This window comes from Ammospiza caudacuta, chromosome 2 (genome assembly GCF_027887145.1).
Source record: "Ammospiza caudacuta isolate bAmmCau1 chromosome 2, bAmmCau1.pri, whole genome shotgun sequence".
In the NCBI taxonomy this organism is placed as follows: Eukaryota; Metazoa; Chordata; class Aves; order Passeriformes; family Passerellidae; genus Ammospiza; species Ammospiza caudacuta.
In genome coordinates this window covers 72246764-72270418 of record NC_080594.1, presented here as the reverse complement: position 1 = coordinate 72270418, position 23655 = coordinate 72246764, and the positions used below count along the sequence as shown (strand labels likewise).

At 35.2% G+C, this 23655-nt stretch overlaps 1 protein-coding gene across 7 annotated transcripts in view; it reads right to left on the bottom strand.

The window, feature by feature from the left end:
• The window catches only part of SCEL (sciellin), a 68751-nt gene that overhangs the window by 5258 nt on the left and 39838 nt on the right, over positions 1–23655 (bottom strand). For 6 of the 7 annotated variants that reach the window (XM_058825394.1, XM_058825392.1, XM_058825397.1 and 3 more), the window contains 7 exons: positions 21666–21698; positions 20319–20390; positions 8967–9026; positions 7260–7316; positions 6184–6243; positions 4616–4705; positions 1173–1247 (listed from right to left, as the gene is read on the bottom strand). In XM_058825394.1, the coding sequence (XP_058681377.1) occupies positions 1173–1247; positions 4616–4705; positions 6184–6243; positions 7260–7316; positions 8967–9026; positions 20319–20390; positions 21666–21698 (447 nt within the window). The remainder of the gene's footprint in view (positions 1–1172; positions 1248–4615; positions 4706–6183; positions 6244–7259; positions 7317–8966; positions 9027–20318; positions 20391–21665; positions 21699–23655) is intronic. The other variant, XM_058825398.1, reaches the window with a different exon arrangement.

The following is a 23655-nucleotide window of genomic DNA, read 5'->3' as shown; positions in this document are numbered from 1 at the left end:
TGTATACTGTACAATGGCCATAATGGGAAAATGTCATTTGTGTATTCTCTCCATTCCTGTTGACAGGTGTTATACATGTACTCCTGTGATGGGCAAATTGCTGAGCATAATTGTCAAGTAACAAAAATACCTTGGTAGACAGAATGGTCTTCTCTGGTAAACTGAATTAAGTTGCTGAATGTTTGGGAATGTGTATACTAAACAGGGATAAGGTGGAGGGGAATAATTTTAATGTTTTAATCTCAAAAGTAAACTGGTAGTTGAATTCAAAGTGCCATAATTTGATCAGTCTGGTTCACGGAATTCTCTGTGATGCAGAGGTGCCTGAAAACATTTTTGACTTTCTGCACTGCAGACAGAACTCATACCTTCTTGGAAATTACAGCAAATTAATGTATGAACAGCCTACAGGGTATTCATGACAATAACATTTAAAATAATTTTCTCAGCTCTTGCTGCACTCCTTTGTGACATCACTCTGTACTTTGTCTAGATACAACTGTTGGTGTTGTTTTAGCATTACTAAATCAATGGCTCTTGCTCCTTGGCTGTCAGTGACAAACTGCTGTACTAATATGTAATCATCCCCAGAGTTCCTTATCCTTATGTTGGAACGGATACAAGTTTTTCTGATTAGGTATTTCTAGGTAGTAGAGCTGTCCAAATGGAATTGAAAATTGTGGGCACTTTTAACTTCTTTTTCCCCATGAGGTAAGTTATTACAGTTTGAGCAAATATCCTGCTTATATTTGGGAAATACTTACTTACTGGTGTGAAAAGATAGTTTTCAACAGCACTGTCACGTGAACCTATTCCTCCATGCTTGTACATAAATTTGATCATTACCATTCTCACAAAGGAAGGAAATTTTGCAGAGTAAGTGGCTGCCTGAGATAGAAACCTACAGAATCACAAAGCCAACTCTGTCACTTAAGGCATTGGCTCTTGTTTCTATAGATATTTTCAAATGTCAGCTGTGACAAGCCTAACATAATATTAGGCTGCTGAGCTGTGGTAATGATTTGATGACAAGATTTCACTGAAAGAGAGCTTTGTATGAAAAGCTGTCTCATGATGGTGACTTCCAGGGCTCTCTTTTGTCTGAAAACTTGAATGCTTATGTAAATGTCTGTGTCCTTTGCTACTCTACGATGTTATTAATGTGTACTTACCGATCAGAAGTAGAATAAACAGTTTTGATGGTATTTCCAGTTATATTTTTTTCATAGCCACCAAGTGATGATTTGCTGTGAAGCAAAGAGTACATAGCTATCACTAAACAGGACTACATTTTTTAAAGGCTTCACTACATTGATGATAATATGCAAAATAAACAAGACAAAATGCCTTGTAAAAAACATACTTGATGATGAATTCTTTTTCTGTTTTTTTTACAACAATCAAGAATAATATATCAAATAAAAAGTGTGAATTAGTAATATATGTAATATAGTGTCCTTAGACTGTGTTCTATTTTTGAATGATTCTTCAAAATTAAATCCATGAGCCCATTGAGCAAAGTTTACATAACAGTATTGGGTTTCCTGTGCTGATATCTCAGCCTAAATGATACATCAGAAAATGGTGACAGACTACATTTTTTTCATTTTCCTCTTCTTCTTTCACTTGTCCTCGAAGAGCTGTCAAACAGACAAACAAAATTACAATATGTCCATAGAATTAGAGTGAGAGTCTTTGTAATACAGGCTTTTCAGTGTATGATTTGTGTTCACTACAATAACTGTATTGTTCCTTATATCAGAGTAGAAAGGAATATACTGAATTTAATTATCAGGGAATAAAATCTTCCATTTTTAACACTCCCATTTCCAAGTTACTTAAATGTCAGTTTTTTTCCATGGAAGGGATGAACATGTATGTGACAGTAGAAGAAGTTATCTTGCTATATGTGTTTTGAAGATATCTGAATTGATTTATTTATCCTATTCTCCAAAAATTCTTAAGGCATATAGTAATTATTACATGTCTCATATCACTCCTGAATAATGCTCTGCAACATTAGGAGCAATTGTTTATAATCATGTGTATTTACCAAATGTTGATTTTTTTTTCCAGGAAATACAACAGATTGATAACGTGTGTGTAAGGTGTTACGAAGCTCAGATACTCTTTTCTACATACCTGTATTTTGTAAAGTACATATATCTTATTTGATTTCTGTGCAGCACCAGAAATGTATTTAAATTGCAGTTACTGATAAGCTGAAATGATAAATGTTTTATTTATATTTCATAGAATATAACATAGAAATAACAATGGGCTTGTTATTTAATCAGAATGTAAGAAACCTGGGTTTGCTTACCACAGAGGAATTATCTCCTCACATGAACACCTAGACCTCCATTTACATTTCCGGCGAGATGAAAGTAAGCTTACTAAGTAGGAATGCAAACTAAAGTTAAGTGATCACCTTTTGAAAGGGTTTCTCTGACTGAGAAATTCTCTTGACCAAGAATGTGCACAACACATGTCACAGGGTGCAACATGTTGATAGTGCAGTTGCCTAAAGTTTCTTGCTACAGTGAAAAGTGGCAAAGGAATATGATTTATTTGTTCCTGTAAAGTATGAGTCTTTGTTTGTTATTTTTGTTGTTAAGCTTATTTTTTCCCAAATCTTCCATTCCACTTGTATTTAACTGTGGAATCTTGGGGAAAGTGAGTACTGTGCATTGGACACTCGACATAATATGGGTATTTACATGCTGCATGCCTGAAAGTAACATTATCTTACAGGAAATCAAGTGTCCTAGTGTAGAGAAGAGCAACCCTTGGATTTTACTAACTCTGTCATGGTTGAAATACACAAAAAAGATATATAATCACAGCTTAGGTAGGAAACCTCAACTGGAGTTTGTAAAACAAAAAACACTGAAGTTACAGCAAAAATATTTTCAAAGCATCAGTTTCTAACCTTGTCAACTGAAAGTGTAAGGAAACTCAGAACATTTAAATAAATGCATAGTCTGACAGCTTGATGAGACACCAAGTGAAAACTGAGTCCCAGTGCAGCCTGAGAATTGTGCGTGTGATCACGTCCTTTCTTTCAGTTCATATCAGTCGCTCCTTTACTTGCTATGGTGTGACTTGTTCATACAGCAAACTACTCAACAAAAATACTCTGTAGAACCTATTGCATAAAACCTGAAAGAATAACCTACAAAGACCATTCATTTAATAAGTTTTCATGAATTAAAATGGGATTAGAGGTTCAGGTAGAGGTTATAAAGTCTATCAAGTGTAAGGTAACATTGCATATTGCAGCACATTCTTTGCCCTGTCGTTCTTCTATTACTGATCTCTATTTTAACTTTCAAAGATAATCAGAATATTAAAACTCAAAGCCATTATGTGCACAAAATTCTGAAAAATGCTAATTAATTTTTCCATTGAATATTAATTTTTAATCTTAAATTGTAGGCTGTTTGCCTTTGCTTTTATTCTCAGCCAATTTATGGGTCTGTCCTTCAAGGTCATGCAGAATTTTCAGAATACACAGATTTCAACTGTATTCCAACTGCAGATGTAAGAATATGAAGGATTAAAGATCCTGTGCCCATTCATATCTACAGCAAGGATCAGGTGTGCATAAGGTTAAGGATGGGGACATTGACCATAATTCCTATTAAGTATCAGACTGTGACCTTTTACTTTCCCTGTCAGCAAGACTCAATAGATTTCTCCTCTCCCTGCTGAGTCATCAACCCTGGCTCTGGCAGTTTGCAACTATTATACAGCAATACAAACCTCTAGGTTATGTCTTTAAACAATCCTTCCTACATAAATAATTAATCCATATAGATGGGTAGATTGATGCTGAAGAGAGGTTCTCTTAATCCAAAAAGGTCTTTCACTCAAGAGCTATATATATTATACTTTTTGTTGTCATATTTTGTGAAAATAATTTTGACCGTGACGAACGAGATAACATTTCCTTTTATTTCAATTATTTCCTGATACCAATAGACATGGTATACAGTTAGTTCTATTAAATATCCCTACGTCACATTTTCCAGTCAGGTTTGCAATATGTGGGTTTGTAGAGGCAGAATCCAGCTAGAGCATGAATACTGCAAGAGAATTTTTTCTTAAAATAGTTTGTTCTTGGTCAGAAAGTCAGAATCCCATGCCACAGTGTCAGTGGCATTGGGTTGGGTTGATGCTCTGTGGGTTCAGATTCATCCCATATAGGTGTGGGAAGTTAAAAGGGCACTTTAAGGGAACAGGTAAGTTCATAAGAAGTTCATAAGAAATAAGAGCATTCAAGAAATGCCTTTCCTCTATTGATTAGATAAGAATTCTGGCTTAGCTGCCCTCGTAAATTTTATGTTTCAGCTCTCTCTCTAGAGCTACATAGGGTGTGTCTTGTTCTCCTCACTCTGTGCACTTGAGTTAGGATTTGTGACCTTCTGTGCCTGGGATCCTGGAAGCAGATTTGGAGTGGGGCTGCCATGATTCCAGAGACCAATGAGAGCCTTCTAAGAATTCATAGAATTTCCTGCTTTTTATGAATTATTTATGAAAAAACCTTTTTCTGAATAATTTTCAAGAAATGGCACTTTAGCCATTACAGTACCCAATTAACTTTCCACAGTACCTGGTCTTTCTTTCATTGTCACTGGAGTACTTTATTTCTGGGAGATTATTTTGAGCCCTTGGAGGATTTTCATATGCTTTCTCAATTATCCTAAAATAAAAAAGAAACCACACAACAAGAAAATAAACAATTTTTAGAAATCTTCTTCAGCTACACACTTTTAATTTACACTTACAGTCATTAATGCAGAAGTTTGGACTAGAAAAAGCAAGTAAAATAAATTTAGCTTATTTTGGTCAAATCATTGCTGGTGAAAAATAATACAGTGACTGATCTACAATTTTTAGTCCTCCTTTATGCTGATATATTCATATATATTCATATAGGAAACTTCATCTAACTTTAATTGAACTCTAGTTTCCTCAAAGTGCCCACTGGGGTTTTCAGCTGTGCAATAATTCTCAGTTGTTGATAGCATCCCACATTTTCTTGTCCATATTCCATAATGTTGTATTCTTAGGCTTTTAGTTCAAAATTTTCTTTTTTGGATGTACTACTGTTATGTTTTAATTAGAAATGACCAAATAAACGTAGATACGTAGACTAATTTTAAAAAGCAGGACTATGATTGAAGCAAGAGAAACCTCCTCCTGCAGTTTTCCCTGCCACAAAACATGACAGGCAAACAAACATAAAAAATAGACCTTGTCATACAAATTATGGGATATCAGGAATAAGTACTAATAATGTTTCTGATGTTTTACAAAGCAGCTCAGACAAAGGCTGCTCTTGTTTGGTTCTGCCAGAGGTTATATTCTGGAACAACGTGCTCATTATCTGCCTTAACTCTGGGTGTGTGGGCTGCAGCTTGATTATTTCAGTGAGCCTTGCAAGGACAGAGGCTCTGCTGAGCGACCCTCCCTCAGTGCTCGTGGTGCTTTGTATGCAGAGCGGGGCTGCAGGAAGCAGCACCTCCTTTGTGCCCAACTCCTGATGGGGCAGGCCTCTGCCAGGACTGAAAGGGAAACTCATTCACTGGAGATGCTCAGTACATGCTTCCCTGGTCAGACCGTCCAGTGGAACTGGGATAAAAATATTTTCTATTAAAAATATAAGAACTGCCTATCTATACAGATAACTACATTCTCTCTCTTCATGTGGATATACTTCTAAATTGAAGACTCAAAAAAGACACCATCAGAATTGTACCTACAAACATAGTACTGATCTCACTTTAATTGTCAAAATGGATCCTAGATTTTGCAAATAATGAAGTCTAGTAGCAGTAAAGGTTTTATACTAGGAATGTATTTTCTTATATTTGCTTGAGATGCTAGCAGCTGAATTCACAGAACACTTAGATAAGCACAAAATACTTAGGATGATCTTGTCGCTAGTAATTTTCATTCTCCATGAGAGATTACATGTTTGACTCATTGCTTATCAAAATACATGCAGCTTTACTGTTATATTTGATTAATCAGGCACATTTAGAAATAATACAGATATCTTACACTGGGCAAATTACTGTCTGTAATAGTAATTCATATTTTCTGGTTCCACTAAACAGCTACAAGTCTTGATATTTGATCATTAAACATTAGAAGGAATTATGCATTGATTCTCACCACTTTTTACTTTGGCCATCAGCAGACTTTACTTCAGTGTGATCCCCAAGGTACTCATCTCTGAAAGTGAGAAAGACCTCAGAATTAATATAAGTATTTTCTTTAATCTAAATATATTAAATGGACTAAATTACTTATGTTAAAGAAGAAAAAAAAACTGTATGCATTTCCCAGGTAAGACTCCTGACTATAAGTAAGTTATCTGTTCAGGCTTCAATACTTTCCAGTTTCTTTCCAATGTGACACTGCAAAAGAATTACAAATGGCTCAGAAATGTCAAGTCCATGATAGTATTGTAGGATAATTCAGGTTTTAAGTCAGGGACTTCAGGACCTCTTTGTTCCAACCTTCTGCTCAAAGCAGGGACAGCACTGAGGCCAGACCAGGCTGCTCCAGTATTTGTCTAGTTGGGTCTTGAAAACCTGCAAGGAGAGAGATGGCACAGATGGCTACCTCTCCAAGCAAGCTGCTCCAGTGCTGGACAGCTGTCCACACAGCCAGTCAGAATGTCTCATGTTTCAGCTCATGGCCACTGTGTCACATCATGGTGCCACCCTACCAGTGAAGGTCCTGCCTACATCTTCCAAACTGACTGCGGCTCTGTCACTTTCACGTGGTAACTGACTTTCATTCAGTTCATGCATCAGTACCATGAGCTTTGGAAATGGCTATGAAAGCGTGTCCCTTGCTTTGTTATCATATCCAGTCCAAATCTCTCTTCCAGCTGCTGTTATCTAGGCTTGTGTACAATCTCTAGGTCCATGTGGTCACATTTATACCAGTAACTCACCAATCACTGGCTCTGAAAAAGCTGATTTAATATAAAAAATTTCATGTATTAGCATATGTCAGGTATATAAAATATAATTTTACTTTCATATCAGATATTAAATGCTCTATAGTAAAAATATTACCCATTGACAAATAGTTAAAGTTTGAAAAAAGGTCACAGTTGTCCTCATTTGAAAACAAATAAAAATCTAATTGTGTTTGCTGAACAGAACCTATTAATACCAATATCCAATCCACCATAACTATTTTATAAGTATATAAGAGGCAGATTATGACAGGCTTACCTCTTATTTTTCTGATCAGCAGTATTTTTTTCAGTCAAATCTGAAAGGTTTTTTCCTCTGAAAAAAAAAAAATAGAACTGTTAAGACATTCCCTCTATCTAGGAAGGGATAAAGTGTCATAAAAGAAAGAAATATATACGCACACATTTAAAAGAAAAAAAGTAAACTTTTAGTTAATTTTATATTAAAATTTTGCAAAAATGAGTGTTCTTCAAAAAATATGTTTGTAATTTTCCCCTAGCAAGGTAAAGTTCTGTACTATTTATTTATTTATAAAAATTATTATCTAGTACATCCAAGAAAATAAAAATGTTTTTTTAAATTGTATTAATTCCATAGTTTAAGATTGTTTTATGCCAGTGAAGACAGTGAAGAAGAAACATGAAGTTTCAAAGAATTTATAATTAATTTACAGATTCCAAGCAGCTTAATCCATGTTTACATCATTTATTTGCAAAAATAAATTTTTATTTAAACTAAGAAACTTCAGCTTCTGAAGATAAAACCTAAATATATGGCCACATGTCCAAAATTTCACTCCTGGAATGACAAGAAGTTACCTCTGTGTGTCATCATGGTTAACAATTAAAGCACTGATCATGTCTGTATTTATATTGAAAATTTAGTATCTGAACACTTGCATATTTTACGCATAAGGAAACCTTTTCTTTGATTTCTAAATGTAATTAAATTAGAGGCTAGGTTTTTTTTTCTGTTTTCTTTACTATTTTAAAATGGTTCCATGAATTCAGGAATGGAATGACTTATGAAAATACTGTAAGAAAAACCCCATGGTTCTCTTTGGGTAGAAGGAGAGAGCAAAACAGAAGGCCAAGTTAGCTCTGTGAAACTCCTCATTTGGTCTCTTCAATTCATGATAGGCTTAACACTTTGGATACTACTAAAATTCAGTAGTATCTCAAAGCCTTGGACTCTATCCTAATAAATTCTCTATAAATTAACAGGTTTTTTAAAAAAGATACCCAACTTGGAGTTTAGTATTAAATGTATATATATATACATTTAATACTAAACTCTATACATATCTAATGTATATATGCCTATGTGTGCATAAATGTAAGATTGTCTAACATAAAATAGATGATCACAGGTTAGCAACATTTGTCTGCTCTTACTGTTTAGAACATGGTTCTTGAAATTATTTGTAGAGTATCAGTGCTCAATGAGACAAATATTACAGTGCTCTCACTAGCACAGTACTCTACCAGTTCTTCTCTTTCTCTGTGCTGAAGGGCTGCTTGCAGACCTCCAGAAAATCGGCTTGAAACCCGTTGAACTGACACACTGTTCAAAAAAGAAAGTTCAAGCTTTTCTCTATGGATCACTTCCCTTGCTGATTGAAATGCATTGTTGCACCTTGCTGGGCAACACTTACCATCCATGAGTTCTACAAATTTTGCTTACTGCCTCTTCTCTAACCATATCAAAATATTTCAGTGATGGTTCAATTGTGGAAACATGTGAGGCATGCATGAAAGCTTGCCTTAGGTAGTACTTGTTCTGCTGACTATGCACATGCCAGTGAATTAATCCAGATTACTATATTCATCTTTCTGTATAAGGAATGCTACTTATTAATCTATAAACAATTTACAGGTTAGCAACATTACCTTTCCTGACATTCTCATAGTTGCAAACTACTCACTGCCTTAGAAAAGTAGGGCCTGAGGAACTTTGAACACTTACTCTTTGTCACTTGTGGAAGAACTTGGAATCACTTTGCTGAGGTTATTGAGGTCTTGGTTCCTTTAGAGACAGAACAAAACCCAGATCAAAACACAGTTAGTATAGCCAGTTGTCAATTAGTCAAATTAAATACTCATTTTAAAAAATGTTATAATTGACACATTCTGTATGAAAGAAAAAAATTAACTGATGACAGTCATTTTAGTAATTCAAAGGTATTCATAGATACAGCAATATGCCCACCGTATGCACATTAAGCACATACTCTTCCCGGAATAAAAAGACCACTTTATGTTTTGGAAACAAAAGGTTATATCTAGTGCTATTGTCCAAATGATATTTCCTGCTGAACATGCATTGTGGACAACTTCAAAGAGTGTCTGACCTCAAACATGCTATGATACAAGAAAATATCTTTACCAAGTAGCACAATAAACCAAGTACTCCTGATATGTGTGTGAATCATATCTTACCTAAAAAGTGATTATGGACTAAGTCTTTCTGTCTAAATAAAAAAAAAAAACCAAACAAGTTCTTTTGTCTGTTTGGTAAGCTATCTTGACCAGCTCCTTCCCAAGTAAACTCTCCCTTCTCACAAGAAATGTCATATATAAACTGAGGGGTGCTGAGATCTGGGTACACCCACTGATTCTTACCCTTCCACACAGGGATAGAATGTCATTTATCATTAATATCTGATGTAAGGACAAAAAAAATCTTCCTTGAATTCCATCTTGTCGGTTATTTTCCCTTTTCCAATATACTAATATTAAAAATATATTAATGCAACAAAACTATTTGAAAATAGTTATAGGGAAAATGTATTTTCATGGGGGCACTGGCATTGTGCCAGTGTCAAACCATGACAATATTAAAAATAGAAATGTAAATTAATGTATTTTATATTTTTTGAATTAAACTTTTAGAAGTATCATGCCAAAACATGGACTGTTGCTTTGAGTACCTTTATTTTCCTTCAAAGTATTGCACTAGTGTTAACATTTCTGTCAAGTACTTCATTTCTGTGAAAATGCATTTTCAAAAGGTAAACTCCTCTACTTGAAAATTTTCCAGCAGCTTTACCTAAAAAGCTACCGTCTATAACATTAGCTCACTACAAAAAAATTATAATTTTACTCCTCAAAAGAAAGGAATGGGGAAAGAATGATGCCTTTAATGATATGACGTCCTATAGAACCTGTTATATAACCTGGCAGTCAACAATGTTCCTTTCATATGTTTGTTTACTGACTTTTCATTCTGACCTGTTCTGTCATGAAACAACATCTCCATGGAACATAAAAGTAGCCATTTCAGGTTTCTTCTCGGTCATATTAGTGAGATTTGGGGCTGCCTTTGATAAGATTATCAAGATCTCCATTTTTTTAGGAATTAAACAGTTCAGTGCAAATAGAGTCAACTGCCATTTAGCTAGAATTCCATACTAGTCATTAATAAACTATATACTTGTGGAAAATATTTTTATATTATCACTGACTTAACACTTTTCAGAGTATTCCTTCAGAAGCTGAAGCCTTGCAATTATCCAAAAATATCCTTTCCTTGCTGAACTGGATGGCAAATTGCTTCCTCACTATGTGAAGGTAGCAACACTAAAATTATAGTAAGAGTAAATAAGAGCCCAGATAGTTACTTAACTTACATTTTTGCAACTTTTATTGAAAAAAAAAAAAAAGAGAAAAAGCCAAACCCAGCTGTGCATATATCTGGCTTGAGTAAGTATGTGTTATTATTCTTGTCTCTTGCATCCTCCATGTCTTTCTGTTCTTAGAGGTATTTTAAATATTCACTTCAAGTCTTCTCTAAAGTCTATTGAAGTTTTGAAGTTGCAGCAATCTCAGTTATGATCTTTATGGTCTCTGCAACCTGCACATATAAGCCAGCCTCAGTATTGTATATTGACCCAAAACACAGGAAGCAGATTTGAGGCTCCTGTTCACATTCTGCTTGCAATCACAGGATTATGTGCAGTTTACTCAGCACAGTTATCAGTACCCTTTCTGCTGACTTCTGCTGCCTTTCCCAGCATGGAGCAATGGAAAAACTGTGACAGTAGCAAAGCTGTGCCCTGCAGGCCACTGTGTCTGCATCCTCCCATGTCTGATTGTCAAAAGCATGTAAGCATTTGCAGAACCAAATCCCAATGTGCTTCCAATGAGATTTTGCTCACTAATACAGATATGTTTGGAATTGTTACTCATGTTGTGGATGTAAAATATTCTATTCAATTTTGTATGGTTTTCAATGTAATAATTTTAATAACTCCTGTGGGCTCTTCTTTCAGAATTAGATACCTTAATTGAAGAAGCCTTCCTATAAAAATATTCCAATACGATGCGGATAAAATATGCTCACACAAGGTCCAAATACTAGAACTTTCTGTGTTAATCTTTGTAAAAAATGTTAAAATATGTCAGTAATATTGTATCAAATACTACATAATTGCATGAATAATGCTATAGAAATATATTTTAGAGCACTGGGAAGTTGTATCACCTCTATATTTGTTCTTCTAGGTAGTAGCTTTCTGTCAAAAGGGGTGCAAGAAATTCCTTTGAAATGAGCAGGAAAGATTCTGGCTCTAAGACATGTTTGTTTAAAGTTTTCACATGTATTTTAACGCTCTTCCCACATAACTTCACATTTCTTTACCTTAAATTGCTCTGTTCACTTTGCACAGAGCTTTCAAAAAAAGAATGACAGTTATCTAAAATAGTTCAAACTTGGCCTACTGGAAATAAGTGGGGAAAGAAATTTCCAATAATTTAAGATTTATTCCTGCATGTACTAGCCCACATTAATCCTTGGCGCAACTTGAAGGATAGATGAGTTAGTTCCCTTCTGTAATCTTTAAATCATCCTGACTTTGTCGCTGACAGCATTTTGTTACTTCCTCTCACATTATTCTGTTCTTGTCAGTGCTTTGGGTATCCCAAAAGTGCACTGACTGGCTTGCAAGGAAGATTTTACTTGCTATCTAGATGAGGCTACACGTGCACTCCTTGTTATCTACAGCCTGATTCATAGAGCAACAACAGTGAAGGGTCCTAATAAGTGAACAGAAACAGTTGCTGCTGCAGATTGCAGCACAAAAATACAAGCAGACTGACCTGTTCAGCTACACATTATGGCTCCTATGAAAGAGAACTTCTATAAAAGAGAGCCTTGAAAGATAGTAATTTACTGTACAGTTCTCAAACTTTCAGCCCCAGGAAACACCTTGACATGACTGCAGCAAGTATCCAGGACTGATGTCCTGCAAGTTCTTTGCCTTGAGATGGCTGGCTTGGTGCAAAGCAGAAGTCATGGGATACACAACTGCAAGCTACTGGTTCAGGTTAGTTCAGGTTATTAGCAACTGAAATTAAAGAGCTGTTATTGACAAAAAGGACAAAATGTAAGGTAGAACAAGCTGTAGGACATGGGGCATGACTCAGAATTTATCTGATTGTGCTCAGGGCATACTTTTGCTGACTTTTTACATCTCTCTTTGTTCAGAAAGCTATGTTTGCTGTAGCATTAGCACACAGTACTATCAACCAGTGTTGATATTAGAACATAATTCAGCCTTACATTGAAAGTTAGAGTAGATCTGCATTACAGAGCTTAAACAGCATTTCAGGTAAGTTTTCGTTTGAGAGTTATTAGTGTGTTAAAAATCAGCAACATAACTTACATCTTTTTTAATACCTCTAAAAGAGAGGACAACTATTAAATTAGAAAAAGACTAAACTATATTCATACATTTAAAAAGCACCTTGAATATCAGAGTATCAGATGCAGTGAAAGGATCCTGTGGAAAAGGATTTCCAGTTGCAAGTATAATTTAATTTTCACTTGAAAAAATGGACTATTATTGTGTCCAAGGCTGGCTGAACTGAATTCATGCTTCTTACATTTGTCAACAACTTTTTAAAACATAGGTGATGATGGAAAACAGCAGCATAAAACTTCTATACAAAGCAGTTTAGACAAACTAGGAGGAATATATTTCTAGTACAGTAGGTGACTTGGAATAGATGTTGACATTTTTCATAGGTCATTCCAAAGGATGCCACCTCGAAGTATAGCATTTTCTGAGACAGCCATTAAATCCCTGTGAACATTCTGCCTAGGGTGACTATTTTTGAAATGGATGAGAATGAGGTAGGTCAGACAGCCTGCCAGGAGGAGAATATATAGTTTGCTGACAAATTTAATAGGATGAAATATTTTAATCAAGACTCAGGATATGGCTGGAAGTTTTTAGGAGCACCTAACTCAGGACAGCTAATATGCATTTTTGCATTCTACATAAAAGTACTTAGAATGGCGCTACAGAAGATTTTGTATTGCATATTGTACAAAAGGCTCTCAAGTACTGAAGAAAACAAATTAATTTATTATAAAATAGAAACATTAAGATTTGGATTAAGACCTAGGTATGCTTGTCATTAAAGTATGGAAGACAATTCTCTTGATTCATTTACTTTTCTGTTTGTAAGTGACCACCTCATTAAAAAAAAAAAGCCTATTTTGTCTTTAACAACATCTTTGCAGAAAAAATGCACAAAATAGCACTGTGAATCCAAAGAAAGCCCCACCCTGAATGATAGAAAAGCTCATGTGCAGCTGTGCTGCTGTGGGCCTTATGCTATAGACTTGTTAGCCATGAAATTTGCTGCTGCTCTCTGCTATTTTGCCTCTAGCTGCCTGTGTAAAATAGGATTAGAAATCTGACAACTAATGAAGACAGTCCAGCAGAATAAAAGACTAGCAAAGAGTATAAGTAGGTTTAAAAAAAGCTGTCAAGGCAGGCTGCATGCAAAATGTGTTGCTGTTTAGTCAGCAAAATGTATTGCTCCTGTTTTGCCTTATCTTGGATCCCTATGCCCCTCAGACACAAGCAGAAAGGGAAATTATATAAGGCTTGTGTGACAAATTCTATAGAAGTCAGCTAAATTCCAAAAGCTTAATATCTCTGATCCTATATCAATATCAAAATGTTCCTTCTTTATGGAACAAGTGTGGTTTGCATTACCTGATTGTATTAATGCCTTCCTTGATTAAATGTATGAAAGATCTATGGACATCTTCTGAAAGCAATCTTTAAAAGCAGAAAAATTAATGTAATATGTAATCACAAAGAGTGATTTTTTTCCTTTTATGGTCTGTATCAAAAAGTTAAGAGAAATTGAATTGTCTACATTTTGCTTTGCTTTTCAGTCTGCCTTTGATTTCTAACTCCGTTCACTTGAGATAGAGCAATAACATAATACTTTTCGGTTCTGCTCTGTGGTCTGTTCTTGTGAATCTCACTTATTTCAGATAGTAGTTTTGAAATTCTGGTGTATCTGGTGACAAGTCAGATTACCATCAAAAAAACCCCAAAAATTAATCTGATCCACACATTCAAGCACATCTAGTTCTTTCTGATTTCTTGGGGTTTTTTTAATATTGAAAACATAGAGATAAAGCTTCAATTAGGAAACATGAATCACACCTACAAAAAAGATTTAGTGATGTTATTCTTTAGTGAAAGCAATGAAAATATTTTTAATATTTGCATTTAAAATTCTGAAGGCAATGCTGAGGTGAAATTGAAGTTGATCCTAGACATGTGGGAGTGAAAAACAAAATTTTAAACAGACCCCAGCTAAACTCTTGAACCTCAACGTTCAGGAAGCAGAGTATGATCCCACAACTCTCTCATTATTTAGTGAATACTTCCCTAACCTGTAAAAGTCCTGAGCCTCTATCTAGTTCCAAATGTTCCCTAATTCTTGAAGGCATTCTTTCCCTATTGCCTAGAATTTTATCATCCATCCATCTTTGCAGCTACTCCAACAGTTGACATAATATCCAAGCACCAATAGCACCAATACTTTGTTATTTTATGGAATAGAAAACTAAAGGACCACGCCTAGTTCAGACTGGTTGAGGCACTTGATGTGAAATCCAGGGATACTCAGTGAGGTTTTGAATTTAGTCACTCTGTCATCATCGACATAATCATGAGCAATCAAGAGGCAGCTTTATTAAAGGAATCATCTACCGTATTTTTAATAGATCTGCATCTGTTTTTTTGATTAAAAGCCCTGAACAGAATTATAAAAACTACCAAGATGATTCCCTATTTCTAATATATGATATAATAAGATATATATAATACGCTTAAATGTGATACCAAACAAGGTGCATCTGATGTCCCTTCTTCAGTGATCTCCCTGTTGACCTACAAAGCATTCTGGTCAACAGCTTCTTCTTCTGACATGATGGAATATGAAAAGAACACGATAAGAAAGTCTGGCTAAAACTGTAAGGATATTTTTGAATTGGTCATATCAGCATAGGAAAAGAAAAAACAACCAATTGCCAAGAGGGCCTTCCAATGCTGAAATAAAAGAATTGGTCTCGAGTATATTAAACAAGTCAGCCATTTTACTGGGTAAAGTTTAGCATCATGGGCCCAGCTGAATTTTGATCCTCTGTTATGGCTGCTTTACTGTCCCTGTAAATCCCTGTCCATCAGCTTTTGTCAAGGATAACTGAGGATGAATAAAGGAACTTTTTCAGAGAAGATTGGCATTTATCCTGGAGCAGGGTACATTTCCTTTCACATTGCTATGCTCACTAATCAGTGCCAGGAGCCCTCGCTCAGACCTTTCATCAATAACAGCTGAGAGTTAGGGCACAGAAGATGACTGCAGTCAACTGTGAAAACCAATTTATAATGTGCCAAAACAAGTGTAATGCTTAGCCCAGAGGAATTTGGAGTTAAATACAGAGGAAGAAGCTGTTGATCGGAATGTTTTATAGGAGATAGACTGGGAAAGATCACTGGGAAAAGACAAGTTACTCTGTTTTTCTGGAAGGATATGTATCACCCTGTAAACACTGTATTAAAATTTCCTTTAGGAATAAGGGGCTTGGATCTCTTCACAGAAGCTGTGCAACAGTGAATCATTTGTATCAACATGCAGAAAAACTGCAAACCAGTGTTACAGTGAATGCCAAATCTATCAGAATTGAGAGAAAAAAGGACCCTGTCACTTGGAAGGCCCTTCTGCTAAAATAAATTTAAAAAAATTACTATATTGACTTGTATTATCAAACAATTTAGAAAGTGCAAAGCAACTTCACTTTACCATAAAGAAACAATTGTCATTGTAGCAAAAGCAAGCTAGTGAATTATGGGTGTGCTTATCTGAGTTCTGTTTCAGTATCCTTGCTTCCAACAACTTCTGAGGGGCACAGGTGACCTCCAGAACATTTTAGAGGTCTCTACATGGTCTAGCTAAAAATTCAAAGCAAATAAAAGACATCCCAAAGGAAAATTCATACAGGAATTACTCATGTAGGAGCCATGCCTTTAAATTTTGGCGATCTAAACTTTAGTCCAACCTAAGATAAGTCCTTTGAACATTTCTCATGGCTCTTTGGAATTGCATATCTTACAGACTCATAGAATGGTTTGGGTTGGAGCTAAAAGATCATCCAGCTCCAACGCCCATGCCATGGGCAGGGACACATTTCACTAGACCAGGTTGCTCAGAGCTCCATCCAACCTGGCCTTGAACTCTCCCAGGGATGGCAATTTAATGATAGCACATAATTAGCCAATGTCTCAAAATGCATTGATACGTTCTTTCAATTTTGTGCTTTACACAGCTCTAGAGTAAGAAAGGTTTTGTCAATAAATGTTTGTTTAGGAGACCTGACATCATGGTTTTAATTCCATTGGTTTGGAAAATTTCAAGTCAATAACAAGTCACTAATTTTTTTTTAATAGAACCCCTGCAACTTATTTTTTTTCTGCTTTTACAAGTTCCCCGGTGTTGATAGACACAGCAATGTTAGTCCTTATTAGAGGAGTTAGTATAAGCACAGGTAATTAATGTGTTCTTCTTTCACAATCTATTGCAATGATAACTGGGAACGCATCTTGGGTCAAACAGGAATATCATTAAGAAGGAGCATAGTACACAAAGATTTACAGCATTGTCTGAATTTTCTGCTACCTGAGAGGAGTAATAATAGTGAGTTATCCTGTACACTAGGGAAAAAAACTTGTACAGGAGCACAAACATAGGATTCTCTTAATTATGCTAGAAAAATTTATTCTTGTCCCTTGTTTCTCTTCCCTAGAAATTGCCTCTCTCACCCACATACTTAAAAATAAACAGCTGAACTATTTGCTTCAAGACAACTTCTGTAGCTGCCATACCAAAAAGACATCTTTTGTAAAGGTTTCTGCAATATGCCCTTTGTCCCCACAGACTAATAATCTTTCCCTGCTAGCAGACAATCTCACTACAGATGCTTTAAGAGCTGAGTGAGATCTCTCTCTTATCTCTTGTATAGCCCCTGTTACTATCACCTCAAAGCTTTTCCTAAGGTATGTCCAACATGAATTAATTCTGATATATCCATGAAAAATAAAGGATAAATCAATTAGTTCTACAGTTTATGAACTTATGGAAATGCAACCTCTTGATTATTCTGCATTATTGGGTGGTAATATTTTGTATGCCCTGGTAAATGTGCCTCACTGTGCTACACACCATTACTTTCTGTAACTATGTGTAGTTCAATACATGTGAACACCATTATAAAAGCCTTTTTATAGAAACACAGATATTTTTGTATCCTAACTGTCATCATTATTGAAAGACTAACTAAAGCTGTGTTAAACACCCTCAATGTTTGAAGTGGTTTAACATGATTTTCTAGAGAACATTGTTTTAAAAAATGCCAATTTTAAACACATGCATTTAATGGTTACTACAGTTATGGAAAGGAAAAAGGCAGAGTGAGAATCTTGCATCTTCACTGATGTGGAAAAAAGCACAAAAAGAACTTGATAAGCCACGAATAATAGGCCCATTGAGGAAATCAGAAAAATGTCTCTGTATATATCCAGTTCTCATCTCCTGCTGCATTTGTGAGATACCAAGAGACCTGATTTGACCTGTTATGCTCTGAAATGTGCACAATTTTTAGGCAGTAATCTCCACCTCTTCTGCATCCTAGCCTACTTTTGCTGCCTAAAGTATCTGTAGATGCCCTAACTAGTCATGAGATGCCCATTCTCTTAATCATATCCAACAGGTGAAGGTCCATAAATCCATGCCTTCAGATGTGAGATGTGTGTATATATATATATATATATATATATATATATATATATATATATATATATATATATATACACACACACACACTCTCTGTGTTTAAAGATGGATGCCAGGTCTAAGTGTTGTCCTTAATGCATTAATTGCTTTTTTCTTTTTGCAATTTTAGCCAGAAGAGAGTATCTGACATCCTTTTCAGGTAAATCCCTTCTGAAAGATTTTCCTTGTATCACTGAACAGTTTGTTAGAAAGCCAATTGCCATTTTCCAGTTATTTTATATTGAAATTAATTCCTCATTCCTTTAACATCCCTATCCAAATCCTGAATGATAGACAATTAATCAATTAAGTCTGGTGTTAAAATCATGACCTGAAAATCCTTCTATTCCAAGTAAAACTATAGGTAACTAAAGGATGTAAATTAAAACAGTATTCTAATACACATTTATATTACTATATATACTCTTCATGTAACTGTTTACTTGCCCTGTGTGACACAACCATTTTTGCTAAAAATGTAGTATTTATGTGACATCTTTAAAAAAGGGTAACTTTTACTGGCAGCTGATTAATGCAATTTTTGTCTAACAAAAATGTAACAAAAATCTGTAGTTTTGGGAAGCTAACCCATCAGCAGCAGATGGATGACATCTGAAGCACCAGCCAAATGTAAAGGAATTATAGCAGCAGTAGAGAGGGCTGAATTTTGCCCACTAAGATTACAGACTACTTACAGTTTATATACTGACACAAATAGCAGTGCAGTGTTGCCATAGAAACTTGTAGACCAGTGAAATATTCCTCCAGCTCTTCACCAATGAAGGGGCAGGAATACAGAGCTTGGTATGGTAATGAGAGCAACCAGGGGATGATTAATGTGAACTGATTGAGGGTGAGAATTAAGTCAGACCCTAACAAGCCCTTAGCAGTGAAGAATGGCTGTGACTTCCCTACTTAATACTAGTCATATTTAATTCTCTAAGATCCTCCACGTTTGTTGACAGGAAAATGTTTCACAGAAACATTGCCCTTTTTTTCCCTCTTTTCCTATGGATTACACTGTCAGACATCTTTGGGATGCTTTTTTAGTCATTTTGTACTGGTTTTACATTTTTAGGACTTTGGGGAAGGGGAACAGGATTCAAAATAGTAAAGACTAGCTTCAGATCTCATAAAACTGAGCTTTATGAATCAAATTAAATAAAATTAACTAATTTAAATTAATTTTAATGTTTGCACCATTTAATATTTCCACATAAAAACTGCAAATGAGGTATTGTAATTCTCAGTGCATATCTAGAAATCTCTTTCTAATTTAATTCATTTTATAATTGCATGTTCAGGCATTTTACTCTGATCAGGGTCACAGAGTAAAATTTTTTGCATGTTTATAGAATCATAGAATCATAGAATGTCTTTGAGTTGGAAGGAACTTTAAGAAACATCCCATTCCAATTCCCTTCCCTTGGACAGGGGCATCTTCCACTAGACCAGGTTGCTTAGAGCCCCATCCAGCCTGGCCTGTAACACTTCCAGGGATGGGGCAGTTATTACTGATTGCTTTGAAAAATGTAACATCTCTATCAGTACAGGACCTTACAATTTCCTGAAATTCTAGTTTAAAAATGTTTAAAAAAACCCCGAAAGCCCCAGTGTCTTTTCCACCAACAATTTTTATGGTATTCTGCAGACTTTCAAGGATTAGTTGATATGGCATCTAACTTATCCCTCAGAAACAAGGCCATCTGTTGAGACATGCTAATTTTGTCACTCTAAAGGGTATATATTGGGTTTTCACTATTCAAAATGCTTACACCACAGTGCACAAGTTGGGGTATTTTTAGATACATAGTAAAGTATAGTTACTACCCCTCTCATAATGTCTGAAATGCAAAGAAAATACACTGTATAATCCATACTACCCTGATTTTTCTGTTTCCAAACATTTACAGCAACTGAAGAAACATGCTGCTTTTTAGGATGCAGGCTGGACAGACTGGAAGATTAAAAAATTAAACAGCTATAACCTAGCAAGTCAATGAGAGGGAATTCAGAGTTTGGACTTCCAGGCCAATGGTTAGGACTGTTTAAATGTTGCATTAATCACACATTATGTCCAAACAAGGTATCAAATATAGAAGTAAAGCAAACTGAGCACTTAATATCCCAATAACCAATGCTTATGAAAACACTGGTTTGATTATCCTGTTTCTGTTACCTTGCTGTAGCTTGATTGTCCACATCAGTCCCTGATTTCTGAGGGATCACCTGTTCTGATGAAGGGGCAGCCCTGCAACAGGAATGGTGAAAACATATTTAAGGCACAAGAAGACATTTGAAAATATTGTATCACTTAAATGATTTATCATTGTAGATACTACACCTTCTTTCAGGTATAACTACAAGGAGTTCACATTGTCTTTGAGAAATTTTTTCTGGTTTTTTTGTTAAATATAATTTTTTTTATCTATATATAATATGTGTATAAAGACTTATACATTTATTAAAAAATAAATGTAATGCTTTAGTTCACTAGATTACCACATCCACTGAGCCTTTTGAAAAACGAATATCCCTGGACTAGTTATTTGGCTAATATGGATCTAGTAATAAAGTGGAGTTTCCTTTACTGTTCAAAAATTATTTTAGTAGTAAAAAAACTCAAAAAACCTCCTTCCTAATATATGTTATTTAGTAGAGACAAAACTTTTATTTAACTAGAAAAGTACCGATTTTTAAAAAGCTAAATAAATAAACATTTACACTTTCCTATTTTTCTTTATGTGACCAATCAAATTGGTCACTACAGGGATACTAAAATTATAAGTAATTATAAGAAAAGGAGAAGGTGGCAGATAGAGTTAATGAGGGTTACCCTGCTTCTTTAGAGTGTTTTTCTATTAGTATGGCAACTAAACCATGACAAGTTGCATAGCTGTCTTAATTATAAGTCATGAAATTGCAGGCTGGTTAAGTAATATTTTCTTAATTTAGACCATGTTAAATGGACATTTAATGAATGAATTAATTTAATAAATTTATTTTCTAAAATTAGAGCAATCTTTGCAGATACTAAAGTTTAGAGTACTTTGCATCAATACATCTTAATGCCTTCTATTACAAGCCTTTGCATGTGCAGAGCTTCTTGCATTAACTTTCTGTTTATTCACATTGCTTACACACTTTAACAGTTTCTTTTTCTTTGCATAGCTCACACTCTTTCACTGACTTTAGAGCAGCAGTTCTATATAAAAGAGTATTTGCATTAACAACATATATGACTGTGGAACTAAAACTGCAAAGCAGTTTTTAATGTTTTATGCAGTTTTATGTTCTTTTCAATTTGAATAAATATCCAGTGAAATATTTTAAGCTATATGCAAATAATTGCATTTCTGCAGGGAAGGAAGTCTTCTTCATGCAGTTCTGCAATGTCAGCTACAGAGAAGCCCTCCCAGGTAAATTATACAGTGTTTGTATTAAAATAAGTGTAAAATAGAATTGAGGTTTATGCAAAGGAGCGTGTTAAATTTCTAAACCTTCTAAGAAGCAAAGTAAGACATACGTTGTTGGAGCCTCTGAATTTTCTGAAGCGGTTCTAGAGAAAGAAAAGAGTAAGCATTTCAGAAACCAAGTAGCCAAATGCTAGTACTGAAGCACTTTGCAAGATTAGTATATTTCTAAGATTCAAGATTTCAAGCAACAGCAATTACTTTTACTTTCCCTTCCTTCCAACATAATTTTTTTTAAATGTAGAGGATATGTTTAACTTAAGAAACATAATACTAAATTCAAGCCATATTCTTTATATCACTAAGACAATCATTCTTCAATTAACATTCTCCAATAAATCACTTTGATTAATAGTATTTTGTTTTCAACACATAATCCACAACCATAAAACTCAAATATGGTGAGCTGCTTATAGTCGTAGCTCCAACTGCAATTTCTTCCAAGTGTTCTGTAAAGTGTGTTTAATCAGCTGAAACTGAGGCAAAGAACTCTGGAAGTTTATATATCATGTTTAACTATAAAAGCCTAGAACATCTCAGAATCACAAAAGTACATAAACCGTGACCAAGAAAACCCACATATCCATGGTTGCAGGACTCCCTTCCTGAGGATAGCAGAGCAGTCAGCCATTCTCAAATATGAAGAAAAGACACAAATAGCAAATATCTCTTTGCTCAGTCTTTAAGGTGGATAGTGACCTTTAGAAACTCTGCTTATTAGCATCTATGTGTGGCACTTTATTTCTTGAAACTCACAGGCAAGTAAAAGGCTTTCCTTTGATAACTATTTTTGGTTATTATAATATTCACAAGTTGAAATAGCTTTCACATCTTCAAAGCACTTTTAAAAGCTAAACCAAGTAATCATTACATGCCCATCACTTTTTTTTTTATCAGCTGTTTGTGGTGGCAGCATTGTTAGAGGATGTAGGAAGGCTCATGAAAGCTTCAGAAAGAATATGCCTGTTTTCAGTCTTGTCTGAACTGTGAGACTGGAGGAGTAACTGGATAATTAGTGTTGAGAAGAACACAGGAATTCCAGCTTGCTGTTGGAAGCTGGGTGGATGCCATATAGAGCATTATCCTATGCTTTCAAAATTACTATGATCTTAGCAAGATATTGAAAGGAAGCCAGATAAATTCTTCTCATTTGACACATTGAGAAGACTTCAAAGAAAATAAACTTCAACATCTTGGAGCCATCTTTCTTCTGGGTGGAGAGTGACTGAATCTTGGCCAAAAAGATAGAGGGTAGTAAACACAGCATAAGATTAAAAATAATTGCTAAACTTGGTTTTAAGTTCCAGACATTCCATAAACTCCTAGGGCAATAGTCTACCAAGGCTTATATCTAATATCATAGTGTATCCATTCATTTGTGTTTCATTTAATTTTCATCATTGCTGCAAATGAGACTCACGTTGGAAATTTCTCAGGTTAAAATTAGGGAACCAGAAGGCCACATGGCAGCAAATAGTGGGCACAAGAAAAAAAGATCATGAAGGTTTATTTATTAATATTTTAAACCATCCAAATTCTGCTTTTAGATAAAAGCACAAGAAACATTCCCTATTTTCTCTCTCCCAGAAAACAATCGCAACTTCAGAAATAAACATCAAACATTTATCTGCAAGTAACTTTAGTCTGATTGTTTGTTCTTGGATACTTTGATGACAGGATACTTAGTAAATTTTGAGGTTTTGTTCACACTGATACCAAAAAGGGCCAAGGGTGAGCCCTGACTGTGAATCCAAATGGCACCAACAGATCCCTGCCCTCATGGCCAGTCTCTCTGCAAAACATTTGCCTCGAGGAGAATAATTGGAATAGTCCAAAGTGAAACCGTGAAGAAAGAATTGCAAGCGTGATAGAAAAATTTTGGGATCACTCATGTAAACTGAGGTTGCTGGCCTTTCATATGCCCAGGCCCCAGTCAATGCTGGGCATCAGGCTGCCAAGAGCCCAAACAGGTACTTAGGCATGGGATGCTTTCTCTTTGTGTGGCATCTTCTGCATCGATCTCAGTCCACACCAAAGGACTGC